The sequence below is a fragment of the Odocoileus virginianus genome, chromosome 5 (genome assembly GCF_023699985.2).
Source record: "Odocoileus virginianus isolate 20LAN1187 ecotype Illinois chromosome 5, Ovbor_1.2, whole genome shotgun sequence".
Taxonomy (NCBI): Eukaryota; Metazoa; Chordata; class Mammalia; order Artiodactyla; family Cervidae; genus Odocoileus; species Odocoileus virginianus.
In genome coordinates this window covers 85,897,346-85,912,801 of record NC_069678.1, presented here as the reverse complement: position 1 = coordinate 85,912,801, position 15,456 = coordinate 85,897,346, and the positions used below count along the sequence as shown (strand labels likewise).

The 15,456-nt window shown below is 41.0% G+C and overlaps 1 protein-coding gene across 3 annotated transcripts; it reads left to right on the top strand.

Moving 5' to 3' along the window:
- The first annotated feature begins 2,332 nt into the window (after positions 1-2,332).
- EXO5 (exonuclease 5) lies at positions 2,333-13,363 on the top strand. 3 transcript variants are annotated; one of them, XM_020886098.2, is made up of 3 exons: positions 2,333-2,422; positions 3,266-3,323; positions 11,403-13,363. In XM_020886098.2, exon 3 carries the CDS (start codon positions 11,428-11,430, stop codon positions 12,538-12,540), a length of 1,113 nt encoding a protein of 370 aa, XP_020741757.2. In that variant the 5' UTR covers positions 2,333-2,422; positions 3,266-3,323; positions 11,403-11,427; the 3' UTR covers positions 12,541-13,363. The 3 variants fall into 3 exon arrangements, with proteins under 3 accessions (XP_020741757.2, XP_020741756.2, XP_070324458.1); XM_020886097.2 differs by lacking the exon at positions 2,333-2,422 and adding an exon at positions 3,076-3,156; XM_070468357.1 differs by lacking the exon at positions 2,333-2,422 and having other exon boundaries at positions 3,233-3,323.
- The last annotated feature ends 2,093 nt before the right edge of the window (positions 13,364-15,456 follow it).

The window sequence follows — 15,456 nt, the reverse complement described above, 5'->3', positions numbered from 1 at the left end:
CCCAGATTACAGACATCCCTGGAGGTAGAAGATCTAAATCAATGATTTTTGTATACAGATGGACCTTAAATTGAGGCTTCCCAAGTGGCAAATGGTAAAGAATCTGCCTGCTAATGCAGGAGACCCAAGGGACAGGGGTTCAATCCCTGGGTCAGGAAAATCCCCTGGAGTAGGAAATGACAACTCACTCCAGTATTCTTACCTGGAAAATTCCTTAGACAAAGGAGCCTGCAGATTGCAATCCATGGGGTCACAGAGTCAGATACCACTGAGCACACACACACACACACACAGACCTTAAAAACTTAGGCTTCTTATGATAGCCTTTTGGGGGAAGGGTAATATTTTCTGAAATTTGAGAATGAAAGCTTTGGGAACATCATCTAGCTAACTTGGACATATCTTTTCCCCGTGGTGTGATCATTTCTCAATCCCTTTTGCTTGACTCCACCCAGCAGTACTACCTCCTCAAACTCTATTGGAAGATAATAGGTCCATATCTGAAAGAGTGGAGGAGGGGCTTTCGCAGCATTGGGAATTACATCTTGGTGAAGGAAAGTTACATTTGGGAGGAGGCAGAAAACTCCAGCCTCAATAAGCAATGCCCACTCATATTTCACTTGATTAAGAAGATTTTCCTCAACTTTCCCATTTCCAAAAACAAGGATGTTTTCCTACACAGCCACAAAATCACACTCAGGATGTTGGTAATTGGTTGAGTTATCTAATTATCTAATATTGTCACATTTAACTTCAACAGACCCCAAATGTCCTGTGTAGTTTTCTTTATTATTTAACATTTAAAAAAATTTTTAAATACCACTTCAGTATTCTTGCCTGGGAAATCCCATGGACAGAGGAACCCGGTGGGCTGCAGTCCATGGGGTCTCAAACACAACTGAGACACAACTGAGAAGGCATTCATGTATTTTTTAAAAGAAATATTTCCCTATTATGAAGTCTAAAATGTATTTAGGTCTTAAATCCTCCTGGAATTGATATTTGTGATGAAATGACGTGTCTCATTTTTTTTCCATAAGGATACCCTCTTGTCACAGACCCTTCACTGAAAAGACCATCTTTTTTCCCTCCATTTCTATGTGATGCCACCTTTGTCACAAATCAAGTTTGCAAATATGTTATAAAAACTGTGTTTTTTAAAACAATGATTGTCATATAAGTCAGACTAGTGGGGGGTTGACATGTATACACTGCTATATTTAAAATAGATAACCAACCAGGACCTACTGTACAGCACAGGGAACACTGCTCAATATTCTGTAATAACCTAATGGGAAAAGAATTTGAAAAAGAATTGCTGTTGTTTAGTTGTTGTGTCCAATTCTTCTGTGACCCGGTGGATTGTAGCCTGCCAGTCTCCTTTGGTCATGGAATTTTCCAGGCAAAAATACTGGTATGGGTTGCCATTTCCTTCTCCAGGAAATCTTCCCAACTCAGGGATCGAACTGGGATCTCTTGCATTGGCAGGTACATTCTTTTACCACTGAGCCACCAGGGAAGCCCCCCCCCTCCCAAAATATATACATGAGTCATTTTGCCGCACACCTGAAACTAGTACAACATCGTTAATCAAAAGTGCTTCAATATAAAACCAAAATTAAAAAGAAAAAAAAGTCAGACTAGTGGTCTTCTTAGGAAGGAGGCAGGGAGTGTATTTGTGAAGCGCCTGACACTATTTTTGCTCTACATGATGACATGTCTGTTCAGTGATTATTATACTTACCTTTCTAGTTCAGAATATAATTGTGTTATATTTCCTAACAAAAGGGTTAGCTAGAAAGTAAGCATATAGAAAAAAGAAATACATTGATGAGACGAGTGCCAGCATCTTTGAAAAGTGAGTTTGTGGCTTTTTCTCTCGGCTGGGGAAACTGGTGCGAGATGCAAAGAACAATATACAGAATTCAAGGTGGCAAAGCGCAGACTCAGCACTAATGGGCACTAATGGCCAAGTGCACCGAGGAAAGGGACGTTCCCAGACCTTTCTCCTACAACTGGCTTTGCGGTAGCCGGGAACCGCCAGAGTGGGAGCGTCTAGGTCAAGTGACAGCGCTGTTTCGTCCGGAACCAACTCACAGGGACAGCCAGCGGCCACAAGGACGACCTCCCCGGAGGCGTACCCGCACCACGAACCCCCTCCGACCCGCAGCTAGCAGTTCGCCAGTCTGAGTCGCCAGCGGGTTAAGACGAAGTGGCGCCGCTGAGGCCTCTGGGAGGGGGCGGTCCTTGGGCAGCTGCTGGGCATTGTGGGCGTGGTCTCCGGGCGGCTTTCCTGCGAAGCCCGACAGGACTAGTCAGGTCCTCTTCCTGACTAGAACTTGCGCTTAAGAGAAAGAGTCCGGGAGCGGTTGCGAAGTTCAAGAGGAGCAGGTGAAGTCCTGGGCTCGGAGGCGTATCCAAGGTCAGAAGGGTTAGAAGAAGGCCGGCGAATGCGGGTGGCGGGCTGAGGGGCTGCGTTTTGGAACCCTGGGATCTGTACCTGCGGTTACGACGTCCCCCCATCGCCGCCTCCGGGTGGGAACGGCTCCGGAGTAGCGGTTTATCTCGTCTGTTCTGTGGGTTGAGGACCTTCTCACCTTGGAAGACCCTGCTGTCGGCTGGGACCCCTTCCCGAAGTCAGCGATCCCCTTCTCGCCGCTCCTCTAGCACCTTATAGGGAGTGCTCAGTAAACTTTTGGGCATGCTTGAGACTCCCGGGGAGACAGTGGTTTGGGGATGGTGGGAAGGCCCCCGCTGAAAGCAGAAGTTTGTGGGACCCGCAAGTCCGGGCTTGTACCGACCATTCAGAATATTGGTGGTAAAGCCAGTGGCAGTTCCGGAGGCATCAGGAATCCGTCAGGGAGGAAAAGCCTCTGGATTTGAGATCTCTTTCTGAGCTTCTGAGCCACGGTTGGGGCTGGAAGAGGGAACTGATCTGGGAGTTGCTGGGAGACCTTCGCTATTGTTGACACTTCTACTTGCTGAAAGCAGGGATTGGATCGAGTGTCTGCATCCAGGTATGGGCAAAACGAAGAAGTTACGGAGAATTTGCCCGTAAAGAGAGGCAAGCATTGCCTAGGATCTGGGTGGGCAACAGTCTGTGCAGCGAGGATCAGAGAGGAGGAAACACCACAGTGTGAGGGACTGACTGGTCAGGTGAGAAAAGACCAAAAGTTGCCCTTTTACCACAGCAAGTCCGGCGGTTGCTAATCTGGATTCTCCAATTTCAGACCTGGTCTTTCAGAGCTCCTTTCTCCTCCCCTAGACTTGTCAGTTTAGCATTTTGCCTTTCCCTGTGAAGAGGAAGATCAGCCAAGTCCCAGGTGAGTAGAAGTTTTTTCTCTCCTAAAATTTAGTTTAATTTGACAGAGGGAATAGATACACTATCTCATGTCTTTCTGGGAAGGAGGAGACCCACATTTGTTGAGCGGCAGTGTCTCGTGTGTTATCACATTATCATTTGGGTAGCTGAGTACTGTTGGAAAGTGTTAGTCACTCAGTTATATCCAACCCTGTGACCCCACGGACTGTAGCCCACCAGGCTCCTCTGTCCATGGAATTCTCCAGGCAAAAATACTGGAGTGGGTAGCCATTCCCTTCTCCAAGAAATCTTCCCAACCCAGGGATTGAACCCAGGTTTCCTGCATTGCAGAAGATTCTTTACCGGCTAAACCACCAGAGAAGCTGGTGTTGGAAGAAGTACTCTAATTTTAAAGATGTGTCAGTAGCCTCAGTAAAATGAAAAATTTGCCCAAGAGTACTCAGAAGGCAAGTAGCCTACTACTAAATACTATTGACCTAGTCAGATTCAGAATCTAGAGCTGTAGGACCCCCAGACTCTTGACACTATGCTGGTGTTTCCCAAACATCTTATTCACTTACCACCTATTTATGCCATACCTGTGTCCTACCTGTATTACTGTTATTCTCATATTTTTAATTTTTAACTTTTATTTTAAAAAACAAACTTGCACTGAGAAACACTGCATATGAAATTATGCATTTGATAGATGCTCTAAAGTCTTTATATTTATTCTAAGATGTATCTGAAGGTGTTGATCTATGTACCATGTAATATCATCTCCTGTCAAAAAGATACAGACTGCAATTTGGGACACAGTGCACTGTCATGCCTTTTAACTTTTGTTTTTTGATGAAGGGTAAAGATTCCCTCCCACTTTCAGAGACTTCATTGTCCAAATAACATTACTCATTTTGACACTATCATTATCTAAGACCCACTTATAGTTTAAGACACTTGTGCAAATGTTCTCCTGTGTTTTATTTCTGTTGAAGTATCCTATAAAGCAATAACTTAATAGGATATACCCAGAAGTCTGAGCATTGTATTACCTTTGTTTATTGCAAATAACTTTTCTTCCAGTTATCTGTGTTTTCTTTCCTTGGGGAAATTTAGACTATTTAAAAATTAGTTAAGTACAATGATAACTAATATTTATACCATTTTCAAGGTACCAATTGTTAAAACTTTTACGATGGGAGTTGGTGAATGCATCTCTTTTATTGTTCATTAGAGTAGCAAGGAGGAAATTTGGCTTATAGCCTCAATCAGCTTAAATTCTGTGTCAAGTTATTTTCCTGGGCACCCAAAGTCAAATACTAGTGGACTGATCATACTTTTTTTTTTTCCTATGAAGGGTTTGTTTTGCCAGAAGTCTTACTTTCGTTTTAGGTTCGAAGGGTTTGCTAACAAAAGAAATAACTTGTTACACACAATTTCAGGTTTTTTTAATAGAAAATTATTTGACTTAATTTCAATATACTATCATTAAAAGAAAAGAAATAGAAACAATAGAGAAAACTAACAGCACATACATCACCTAATTGGGCTGGTCAATATGCAAATTTAAACAGTGCTGGGAAGTCCCTCCATAATAGCAATGTGAAGTCCCAACTGGGAAAAGGTCCCAAGCAATGCATCCACTCCACTGGTGAGACTTCACATTGCAGTTTCAGGGATTCCCGCATATTTGTGCGCAAAATTGCAGCTCTGGTTTTAATTTTTTTACAATGTTGTTTGTTTTATCTTGTGAGTCACAGGATTTCATTACACCCTGAGCTGTTGGCCAGACCTCCAGGGGCTCAAGAATTCTAAGACCTACTCCCTTTCTTATCTAAAGTGCTGCCTGACTTACTATGCTTGTGGGCAGGCACTGAATCTGGGCAGTGTCCAGGCAGGTCAGAAGCCAGGTAAGGGACCTGCCCTCATGCTTCTGAAGCCTGAACAAGACTTTCTCCATTTTAATTTCCCTGTCAGCCTCAGTGTTGTTTAGACTGAAAGAGCATGTTGTTGTTCAGTCTTTCAGTCGTGTCAGACTCTTTGTGACCCCATGGACTGCAGCATGCCAGGCTTCCCTGTTCATCTCCAACTCCCAAAGCTTGCTCAAACTCATGTCCATCAAGTTGGTGATGCCATCCAACCATCTCATCCTCTGTCGTCCCCTTCTAGAAGCTCCTGTCTTCAATCTTTCCCATCATCAGGGTCTTTTCCAATGAGTCACTTCTTCACATCAGGTGGCCAAAATATTGAAGTTTCAGCTTCAGCCTCAGTATTTCCAATGAATATTCAGGACTGATTTCCTTTAGGATTGACTGCTTTGATCTCCTTGCAGTCCAAGGGACTCTCAAGAGTTTCCTCCAACACCACAGTTCAAAAGCATCAGTTCTTCAGCGCTTAGCTTTATTTGTGGTCCAACTCTCGCATCCATACATGACTACTGGAAAAACCATAGCTTTACTAGACAGACCTTTGTCAGCAAGGTAATGTCTCTGCTTTATAACATGCTGTCTAGGTTTGTCATAGCTTTTCTTCCAAGGAGCAAGCATCTTTTAATTTCATGGCTACAGTCACCATCTGTAGTGATTTTGGAACCCTAAAAATAAAGTCTGTCAGTGTTTCCATTGTTTTCCCATCTATTTGCCATGAAATGATGGGACTGGTTACCATGACCTTGGTTTTTTCAATGTTAAGTTTTAAGCCAACTTTTTCACCCTCCTCTTTTACTTTCATCAAGAGGCTCTTAGTTCCTCTTCACTTTCTGCTGCTACGTTGGTATCATCTGCATATCTGAAGTTGTTGATATTTCCTGGCAATCTTGATTCCAGCTTGTGCTTCATCCAACCCAGCATTTCACATGATGTACTCTGCATATAGGTTAAATAAACAGAGTGGCAACATACAGCCTTGACATACTCCTTTCCCAATTTGGAGCCAGTCTGTTGTTCCATGTCCAGTTCTAACTGTTGCTTCTTGACCTGCATACAGATTTCTCAGGAGATAGGTAAGGTGGTCTGGTATTCTGATCTCTTGAAGAATTTTCCACAGTTTGTTGTGATCCATACAGTCAAAGGCTTTGGCATAGTCAATGAAGCAGAAATAGATGTTTTTCTGGAACTCTTTTGCATTTTTGATGATCCAACGGATGTTGGCAATTTGATCTCGGGGTTCCTCTGCCTTTTCTAAATCCAGCTTGAACATCAGGAAGTTATCAGTCCATGTACTATTGAAACCTAGCTTAGAGAATTTTGAGCATTACTTTGCTAGCGTGTGAGATGAGTGCAGTTGTGTGGTAGTCTGAACATTCTTTAGCACTGCCCTTCTTTGGGATTGGAATGAAAACCGACCTTTTCCAGCCCTGTGTCCACTGCTGAGTTTTCCAAATTTGCAGGCATATTGAGTGCAGCACTTTCAAAGCATCATTTTTTAGGATTTGAAATAACTCAGCTGGAAGTCCATCACCTCCACTAGTTTTGTTCATAGTGATGCTTCCTAAGGCCACTTGACTTTGCATCCCAGGATGTCTGGCTCTAGGTGAGTAATCACACCATCGTGGTTATCTGGGTCATGAAGATCTTTTTTTGTATAGTTCTTCTGTGTAGTTTGTATAGTTCTTCTGTATAGTTCTTCTTGCCACCTCTTCTTAATATCTTCTGCTTCTGTTTAGGTCCGTACCATTACCATTTCTGTCTTTTATTGTGCCCATCTTTGCATGAAATGTTCCCTTGGTATTTCTAATTTTCTTGAAGAGATCTCTAGTCTTTCCCATTCTATTGTTTTCCTCTATTTCTTTGCATTGATCACTGAGAAAGGCTTTCTTATCTCTCCTTGCTATTCTTTGGAACTCTGCATTCAAATGGGTATATCTTTCCTTTTCTCCTTTGTCTTTTGCTTCTCTTCTTCTCTCAGCTATTTGTAAGGCCTCCTCAGACAACCATTTTGCTTTTTTGCATTTCTTTTTCTTGGTGATGGTCTTGACCACTGCCTAGTGTACAATGTCACGAACCTCCATCAATAGTTCTTTAGGCACTCTATCCACCAGATCTAATCCCTTGAATCTATTTGTCACTTCTGTTTATAATCATAAGGAGTTTGATTTAGGTCATACCTAAATAGTCTAGTGGTTTTCCCTACTTTGTTCAATTTAAGTCTGAATTTGGCAATAATGAGTTCATGATCTGAGCCACAGTCAGCTCCCAGTCTTGTTTTTGTTGACTGTATAGAGGTTCTCCATCTTCAGCTGCAAAGAATGTAATCAATCTGATTTCGGTATTGACCATCTGGTGATATCCATGTGTAGAGTCTTCTCTTGTGTTGTGGAAGAGGGTTTTTGGTATGACCAGTGCATTCTCTTGGCAAAACTCTATTAGCCTTTGCCCTGCTTCATTTTGTACTCCAAGGCCAAACTTGCTTGTTACTCCAGGTATCTCTTGACTTCCTACTTTTGCATTCCAGTCCCCTATGATAAAAAGGACATCTTTTTTTGTGTTAGTTCTAGATAGTCTTATAGGTCTTCATAGAAACCATTCAACTTCAGTTTCTTTGGCATTAGTGGTTGGAGCATAGACTTGGATTACTCTGATATTGAATGGCTTGCCTTGGAAATGAACAGGGATCATTCTGCTATTTTTGAGATTGCACCCAAGTACTGCATTTTGGACTCTTTTGTTGACTATGAGAGCTACCCCATTTCTTCTAAGGGATTCTTGTCCACAATAGTAGATATAATGGTCATCTGATTTAACTTTGCCCATTCCAGTCCATTTTAGTTCACTGATTCCTAAAATGTTGATGTTCACTGTTGCCGTCTCCTGTTTGACCACTTCCAATTTACCTTGATTGATGGACCGGCCATTCCAGGTTCCTATAAAATATTGTTCTTTACAGCATCAGACTTTACTTCCATTACCAGTCACATCCACAACTGGGTGTTGTTTTCACTTTGGCTCTGTCTCTTCATTCTTTCTGGAGTTATTTCTCCACTCTTCTCCAGTAGCATATTGGGCACCTACCGACCTAGGGAGTTCATCTTTCAGTGTCATATCTTTGTGCCTTTTCATACTGTCCCAGGGATTCTCAAGGCGAGAATATTGACGTGGTTTGCCTTCCCTTCTCCAGTGGATCACATTTTGTCAGAACTCTCCACTGTGACCAGTCTATCTTGGGTGGCCCTACACAGCATGGCTCATAGTTTCTGCAAACCTTTATAGCGACTTTTTCGGCTACCAACTGGAAAATGGACTTGGTCAGCTAAAATAAATCTTTGACATTGTAACATGGACAATTGTCCTTGCAAATTGCATAATTCTTTCTCCAATTTTGACTTCTCTTCAGCCAGTTTTAATTTGGCTTCATGTACCTTACAGAAGGCAGAGAGGTAGATCAGTCTCTCTGACCCAGTGCAGTACATTCTTATCCTTTCTCAATTGGCGTGAGCTGCAAACACTCAATAAACTCTAAAGTTTTGGCGTGCTTTAATTTGGGTCTCAGTTCTCACACAATCCGGTGGATATGCCCCATTCAGTAACTAATGAGCAGTAAGGCAAATCTTCCCATCCAGGAATTAAAAACTTCATTAATCTTAATCTCTTGTGGCATTTTGCTTCATGAATCCTGCTTATGGTGCCAGTTTATATTTTGCTTAAAGTTTTACTTTCATTTCAGGTTTGAAGGATTCATTAACAAAAGAAACCACATGTTACTCACAAACAATTAAATTTTTTATAGGAGGTTATCTGACTTAATTTCAATATACAGCCATTAAAAGAAAAGAAACAATAGAGAAAAGTAACAGAACATACATCACCAAATTGGGCTGGCCAACATCCAGATATAAACAACACTGGGAAGTCCCTCCTTATTCAGCAGCCTGGAGTCCCAGTTGGGAAAAGGTCCCAGGTAGTGTGTCCCAGGTAGTGTGAGACTTCAAACTGCAGTTTTGGGAGTTCCCACTTAAAAATCCAGGCCACAAACTGATACATTATCAGTTTTCAAGAAAGAATACAATTCTGGTTTTACTTTAATCTTTTCACAATACTGTTTATCTTGTGAGTCACAGAATTTCATTATACCCTGAGCAGTTGACCAGACCTCCGGGGGCTCAAGAATTCCAAGACCCACTCCTTTTCTTATCTAAAAGTGCTGCCTGACTTACTATGCTTGTGGGCAGGCCTGGAATCTGGACAATGTCAAGATTTTTTTTAGGGCACTTGGGGAAATTTGAATATGGACTAGAGTATTAGGGAATTATTCATTTTATTAGATGTGATAATATTGTAGTTAATGTAGAAGTCTTCTTTGGAAATCTATGCTGAAGCATTTGAAGCATTATGCTGTCTGTAATTTACATTAAAATAGTTAAACTGAAAACAAAAAGCACCTGAAAGAAGCAAACACAGCAACATGTCAACAGTTGCTAACTAGATTGTGTTCACTGTTCTATTCTTTCTATCTCCTGTGTTTGTGAAATTGCTTGTTGTAAAGAGAGTACTTGTCCTGTAGTAAAGTAGTGAGATATTAAATGTGAAGCGCTTGGCTCAGTGTCTAGCACATTTTGGTTGTGCCTTGCAGCATGTGGGATCTTAGTTCTCCAACCAGGAATCGAACCTGTGCCCCCTGCAGTAGAAGCATGGAGCCCAATCCACTGGACCACCAGGGAATTCCCAATATCCACTATTATTTATAGCAAAATCCAGTAATATTTGTTGACTTCCCAGGTGGTGCTGGTGGTAAAGAATCCACCTACTAATACAGGAGATATAACAGACGTGGATTCAGTTCCTGGGTCAGGAAGATCCCCTGGAGGAGAGCGTGGCAACCCATTCCAGTATTCTTGCCTGGAGGATCCCATGGACAGAGGAGCCTGGTGGGCTACAGTCCATAGGGTCGCAAAAAGTCTTACATGACTGAAGTGATTTAGCAAGCATGTAATATTTTAAGAGTGTTCACTGACAGATGTTTTCCATCATAAGATAATTTCTTGTGGGGAGAGAAAATAAAACTTAGCAAGAAACATCAATTTCTATTATGTTAGGAAGAATTTATAAATGCAGTAAAGTATTAATATATCTCAAATAGAAAAAACAACTGATTTCTGCATATTGCTGTGAATATCCTCTTACTACTGTATGCTATTATGTTGTATATGGGTAGGTCTATTTGTATTTATCTGTAGTTAGTTTTTTAATTTTGCCACACTGTGTTCCTGAAACAGTCATTGGAGAGCTGATTTTTCTCATGGAACAGTTTGGTATTGAGATTTGTTTTCCTAGCCAAGGACTTTGTATACAAAGGAGGTGTAGAAGCAGTCCATGATAAACTGGCAGACATTGCTACAACATTTACAATGTTCTGTATTTATTTAAAATAATGAAATAATATCCCAAGGCAGTAGAGATTTTATATATATATATATACAAAATTTTATTCATTTATTTGTATTTGGCTGTGCTGGTTCTTTTTTGTTGTGCAGGCTTTTCTCTAGTTGCAGCCAGCAGGGGCTACCCTCTAGTTATGGTGCATGGACTTCCCCATTGCAGTGACTTCTTTTGTGGAACATGGGCTCTAGGGTACGCAGGCTTCAGTAGTTACAGCTCATGGGCTCTAGACAACAGGCTCAATAGTTGTGACACACAGGCTTAATTGCTCCTGAGCATGTGGGATCTTCCTGGACCAGGGATCAAACCCATGTCTCCTGCATTGGCAGGCAGATTCTTTACTACTGAGCCACCAGGGAAGCCCCAGGAGAGCTTTTAAGGAAAAATGACAAACCTTAAATCTTCTTTTAAATGAAGAAATTGAGGATGAGGAAAGTGATTTGCTTAAAGTCACATAATATGTTAGTGCCAGATTTAGGAATAAAACTATTTTGCACTTAAAAAATATTTGTCAAGTATTCATATATGGATGATACAGTGAGCCTTATTGTAAACTGCACGTGTGCTACAACTCTATAGCGTTACTAATTGTTCATAAATTACTAAGCATCTTTAAAGACTATATATAAATAATTAGTTGTGAATCTTTTTTACCTCATTGGAATTCAAAAGTGCTTTTGAGAAATTTTTCATTTGAATAATGCATTTCTTTAATATGATGTGTATAGCCTTTGCCCAATCCAGAGCTGTACCATGGCAGAGACTGGGAAAGAGGAGACGGTGTCAGCAGAGGCTTCTGGGTTCTCAGACTTGAGTGACTCAGAATTTTTGGACCTGGAGGATTCGGAAGAGTCAAGTGCTTCACCTAGCAAGCCTGGTCCTTCTTATGAATTACCTGGGAAGGATGACGAGCTCATAAGTTTACCAAAATTGAAAAGAAGATTGGAGTTCTCATCACCTATGGAGCGATTTCATCTTAAATATTTGTATGTCACTGACCTGTCTACTCAGAACTGGTGTGAACAGCAAATGGTATTTGGAAAGGAGCTTCCTGGTTTCTTGACACCCAAGAAATCAGCTATTTTGGATACTGGTGCCAGCATCCACCTAGCTAGAGAACTAGAAGTTCATGATCTTGTGAGTATCCCCATCACCAGTAAAGAAGATGCTTGGGCAGTTAAGTTTCTGAACATATTATCAATGATTCCTACCCTGCAGTCAGAAGGGCGTATCAGAGAGTTTCCAGTGTTTGGAGAAGTGGAGGGTGTGCTTCTTGTTGGTGTGATTGATGAGCTGCACTATACAGCCAGCGGGGAACTGGAACTGGTGGAACTCAAGACACGTGGGAACCCTGTGCTCCCTTCAGACGCTCAGAAAAAAAAAGATAGTTTTCAAGTCAGCCTGTACAAATATATCTTTGATGCCATGGTACAGGGGAAAATGACTGCTGCTAGCTTAATCCACCACACAAAATTGCATTCAGAAAAACCACTGGGACCTTCAGTGCTGAGGCATGCCCAGCAGGGAGGCTACTCTGTGAAGTCCTTGGGTGACCTCATAGAACCGGTCTTCTTGTCTCTAACACTGTCTGACCTCCCACTTATTGATAGCCTGAAAATTGAGTATGTCCACCAAGAGACTGCCACTGTGCTGGGTACAGAGATAGTGGCCTTTGAAGAGAAGGAGATGAGAAGCAAAGTACAGCATTATATGACCTACTGGATGGGCCACCGAGAGCCTCAAGGGGTTGATGTGGAGGAGGCCTGGAAATGCCGGATGTGCAACTACGCAGATATCTGTGAGTGGAAGAAGAGCGGTGGGTTGACCAGTGCCACGCGAGAGCCACAAGTCAAAAGGGCCAAATGAACAGAAGATGTGCCTTCAAGAACTTTGATGGTTCCTGCATCTAATGTACTCAGCAGAGTTAAAGAGGACCAGTCTTTTCAACCGAGCTTGAATTTCTTGGAGAGTGTTCTCATTTTGGTTCTTTTCATGTTTTCTCAGCCTCTAACCTCACAAATCCAAGACCCTGGCTCATGGCTGAGGGGGAGAGATCTGGGATTACACTATCCCTAGATCTTTGCCACAGGTTGCCAAAAAGACAAATGCTCATCGTGGCTGGAGCACAATCATTGTTTTCCTAAGAAGATTCTTCCATTTCTTTTAAGTCTCTTCCCTACGTTTTTCTCAGTCAAGGTTTCTACAAGGTGCTATAGCATGTGCCAGAATTTCCTTTTTAAGACTGAATAATATTCTACTGTGTCAATAGCTTTTAAAAGTAAATGAGAGCAAAGTAGTACTCCAGAGGAGGAGCTGACATGGTAAAAGCTAACATGTTGCGGAATGATTTATCTCAGATGGATCCGAAACTAGAACTATTACAGTGGTGTCATAGTCCACCAGGTTGTCAGATCCTCACATGTGGAAGCAAAAAATGCAGATGGTTCTGTTGACTTGGGAACAAGGGGAGGGTCTAAGTCCTAGAGGTCTGGATGAAGTGAAAAATGAACTATATTGAATTCCAGGTCAGTATCCTAGGAATACTGATTAAGCCTCATAAGCAGATTCTGTGAATGTGGAATACAAGTAAGCTAAGAATTGTTATCCCAGCCTCAGTATCTCTAATTCCACTGAACTTCACGTCTGCTGTTCCTTAATAATGTCTCCAATAAACACAACATTCATTGAATATCTTTATTGGGAGTATTTTTTTCCAGTCTGTGGCTTGCCTTTTTATTCTGTCATGGTGTCTTTTGATGAGCAAAATATTACTGAAGGCCAGTTTGAATGTTTCATCAGTGCTTTTGCTATCTCATTTAAGATATACAATATTTTTCTTTTTTTTTTTGATATACAATATTTTTCAACTTCAACACACCTTGTTGCTTTTACTTATCAATGTATTTTAGAGTTGTTTCATGTTAGTATTTATAGTTCACCTCCTTCCTTTTAGCTGCTGCAAAGGGTTCCATTGTAAAGATATACTGTTTATCTAACGAGGCCTCTATTTATATATACTTAAGCTATTTCTTATCTTTTCCTACTACAAACACTATAATAATGTATAAAGTAGAAAGTAAATATTGGTCTTACATGCATACCTGTAAATCCTGAATCCCAAAATAACCATCAATAGGAAGTTGGATAAAGTTCTTCAAGATACTTTTTGGATCTATCAATATATATTTAAATATAAATCAAATACATGTGTTGGGTGTATGTGATTAGACATAAAAAATCTTATGTAGCATGCTTTTCTTTTCAGGTGAACACAGAATGTTTATCAAAATAAACTATTTCTGGGCCATAAAACAAATCTGAATAAATTTATGTGGATGAAAGTCATACAGAGTATGCTATCTGATCACAGTGGAATTAAGTTAGAGTTGATGACAGATATCTGAACAATCAAAAATTATGTGCAAACTAAATTACACACTAAAGTAACCTATGAGTCAATAGAGATATCACAAAAAGAGAATTTACTTATATTTAATTGAAAATGAAAATATACAAAAATGTGTGGGAGGCAGTATATTTCAGGGAAATTGATAACACTAAATGCCTAATTGGATACCTAATTGACACCATTAATGCCACTAATTGGAAAAGAAGAAAGATCTCAAATTACTGACCTCAGTATCTCCCTTAACTAAAAAAAGGAGAGAAAATGAAATTCAGAGAAAGCATAAAAATGAAATAAGCAACAGAGCTGACATAAATGAAATAGAAAACAGATAATAGAGAAAAATCAACAAAACCAAAAACTGATTTTGAGATCAATAAAACTGGTAAGTTCTAGCCAGAGCAATTAGGGTAGGAGCAAGAGATCAAATTGCCAACATCTGCTGGATCATCGAAAGAACAAGAGAGTTCCAGAAAAACATCTATTTCTGCATTATTGACTATGCCAAAGCCTTTAATTGTGTGGATCACAATAAATTGTGGAAAATTCTGAAAGAGATGGGGAATACCAGACCACCTGACCTGCATCTTGAGAAGCCTGTATGCAGGTCAGGAAGCAACAGTTAGAACTGGACATGGAACAACAGACTGGTTCCAAATAAGAAAAGGAGTACATCAAGGCTGTATGTTGTCACCCTGCTTATTTAACTTCTATGCAGAGTACATCATGAGAAATGCTGGGCTGGATGAAGCACAAGCTGGAATCAAGATTGTCAGGAAAAATATTAATCACCTCAGATATGCAGATGACACCACCCTTATGGCAGAAAGTGAAGAAGTAAAGAGCCTCTTGATGAAAGTGAAAGAGGAGAGTGGAAAAGTTGGCTTAAAGCTCAACATTCAGAAAACTAAGATCATGGCATCCGGTCCCATCACTTCATGGCAGATAGATGGGGAAACAGTGGAAACAGTGGCTGACTTTATTTTTCTGGGCTCCAAAATCACTGCAGATGGTGACTGCAGCCATGAGATGAAAAGATGCTTACTCCTTGGAAGGAAAGTTATGACCAACCTAGACAGCATATTGAAAAGCAGAGACATTACTTTGTCAACAAAGGCCCTTCTAGTCAAGGTTATGGTTTTTCCAGTGGTCATGTATGGATGTGAGAGTTGGACTATAAAGAAAGCTGAGCGCTGAAGAATTGATGCTTTTGAACTGTGGTGTTGGAGAAGACTCCTGAGAGTCCCTTGGACTGCAAGGAGATCCAGCCAGTCCATCCTAAAGGAGATCAGTCCTGGGTGTTCATTGGAAGGACTGATGTTGAAGCTGAAACTCCAATACCTTGGCCACCTGATGCAGAGAGCTGACTCATTGGA

What these genes read in the sequence shown, in the direction of transcription:
- EXO5 (XM_020886098.2), top strand. Translation starts at nt 11,428, where the DNA reads ATGGCAGAGACTGGGAAAGAGGAGACGGTGTCAGCAGAGGCTTCTGGG.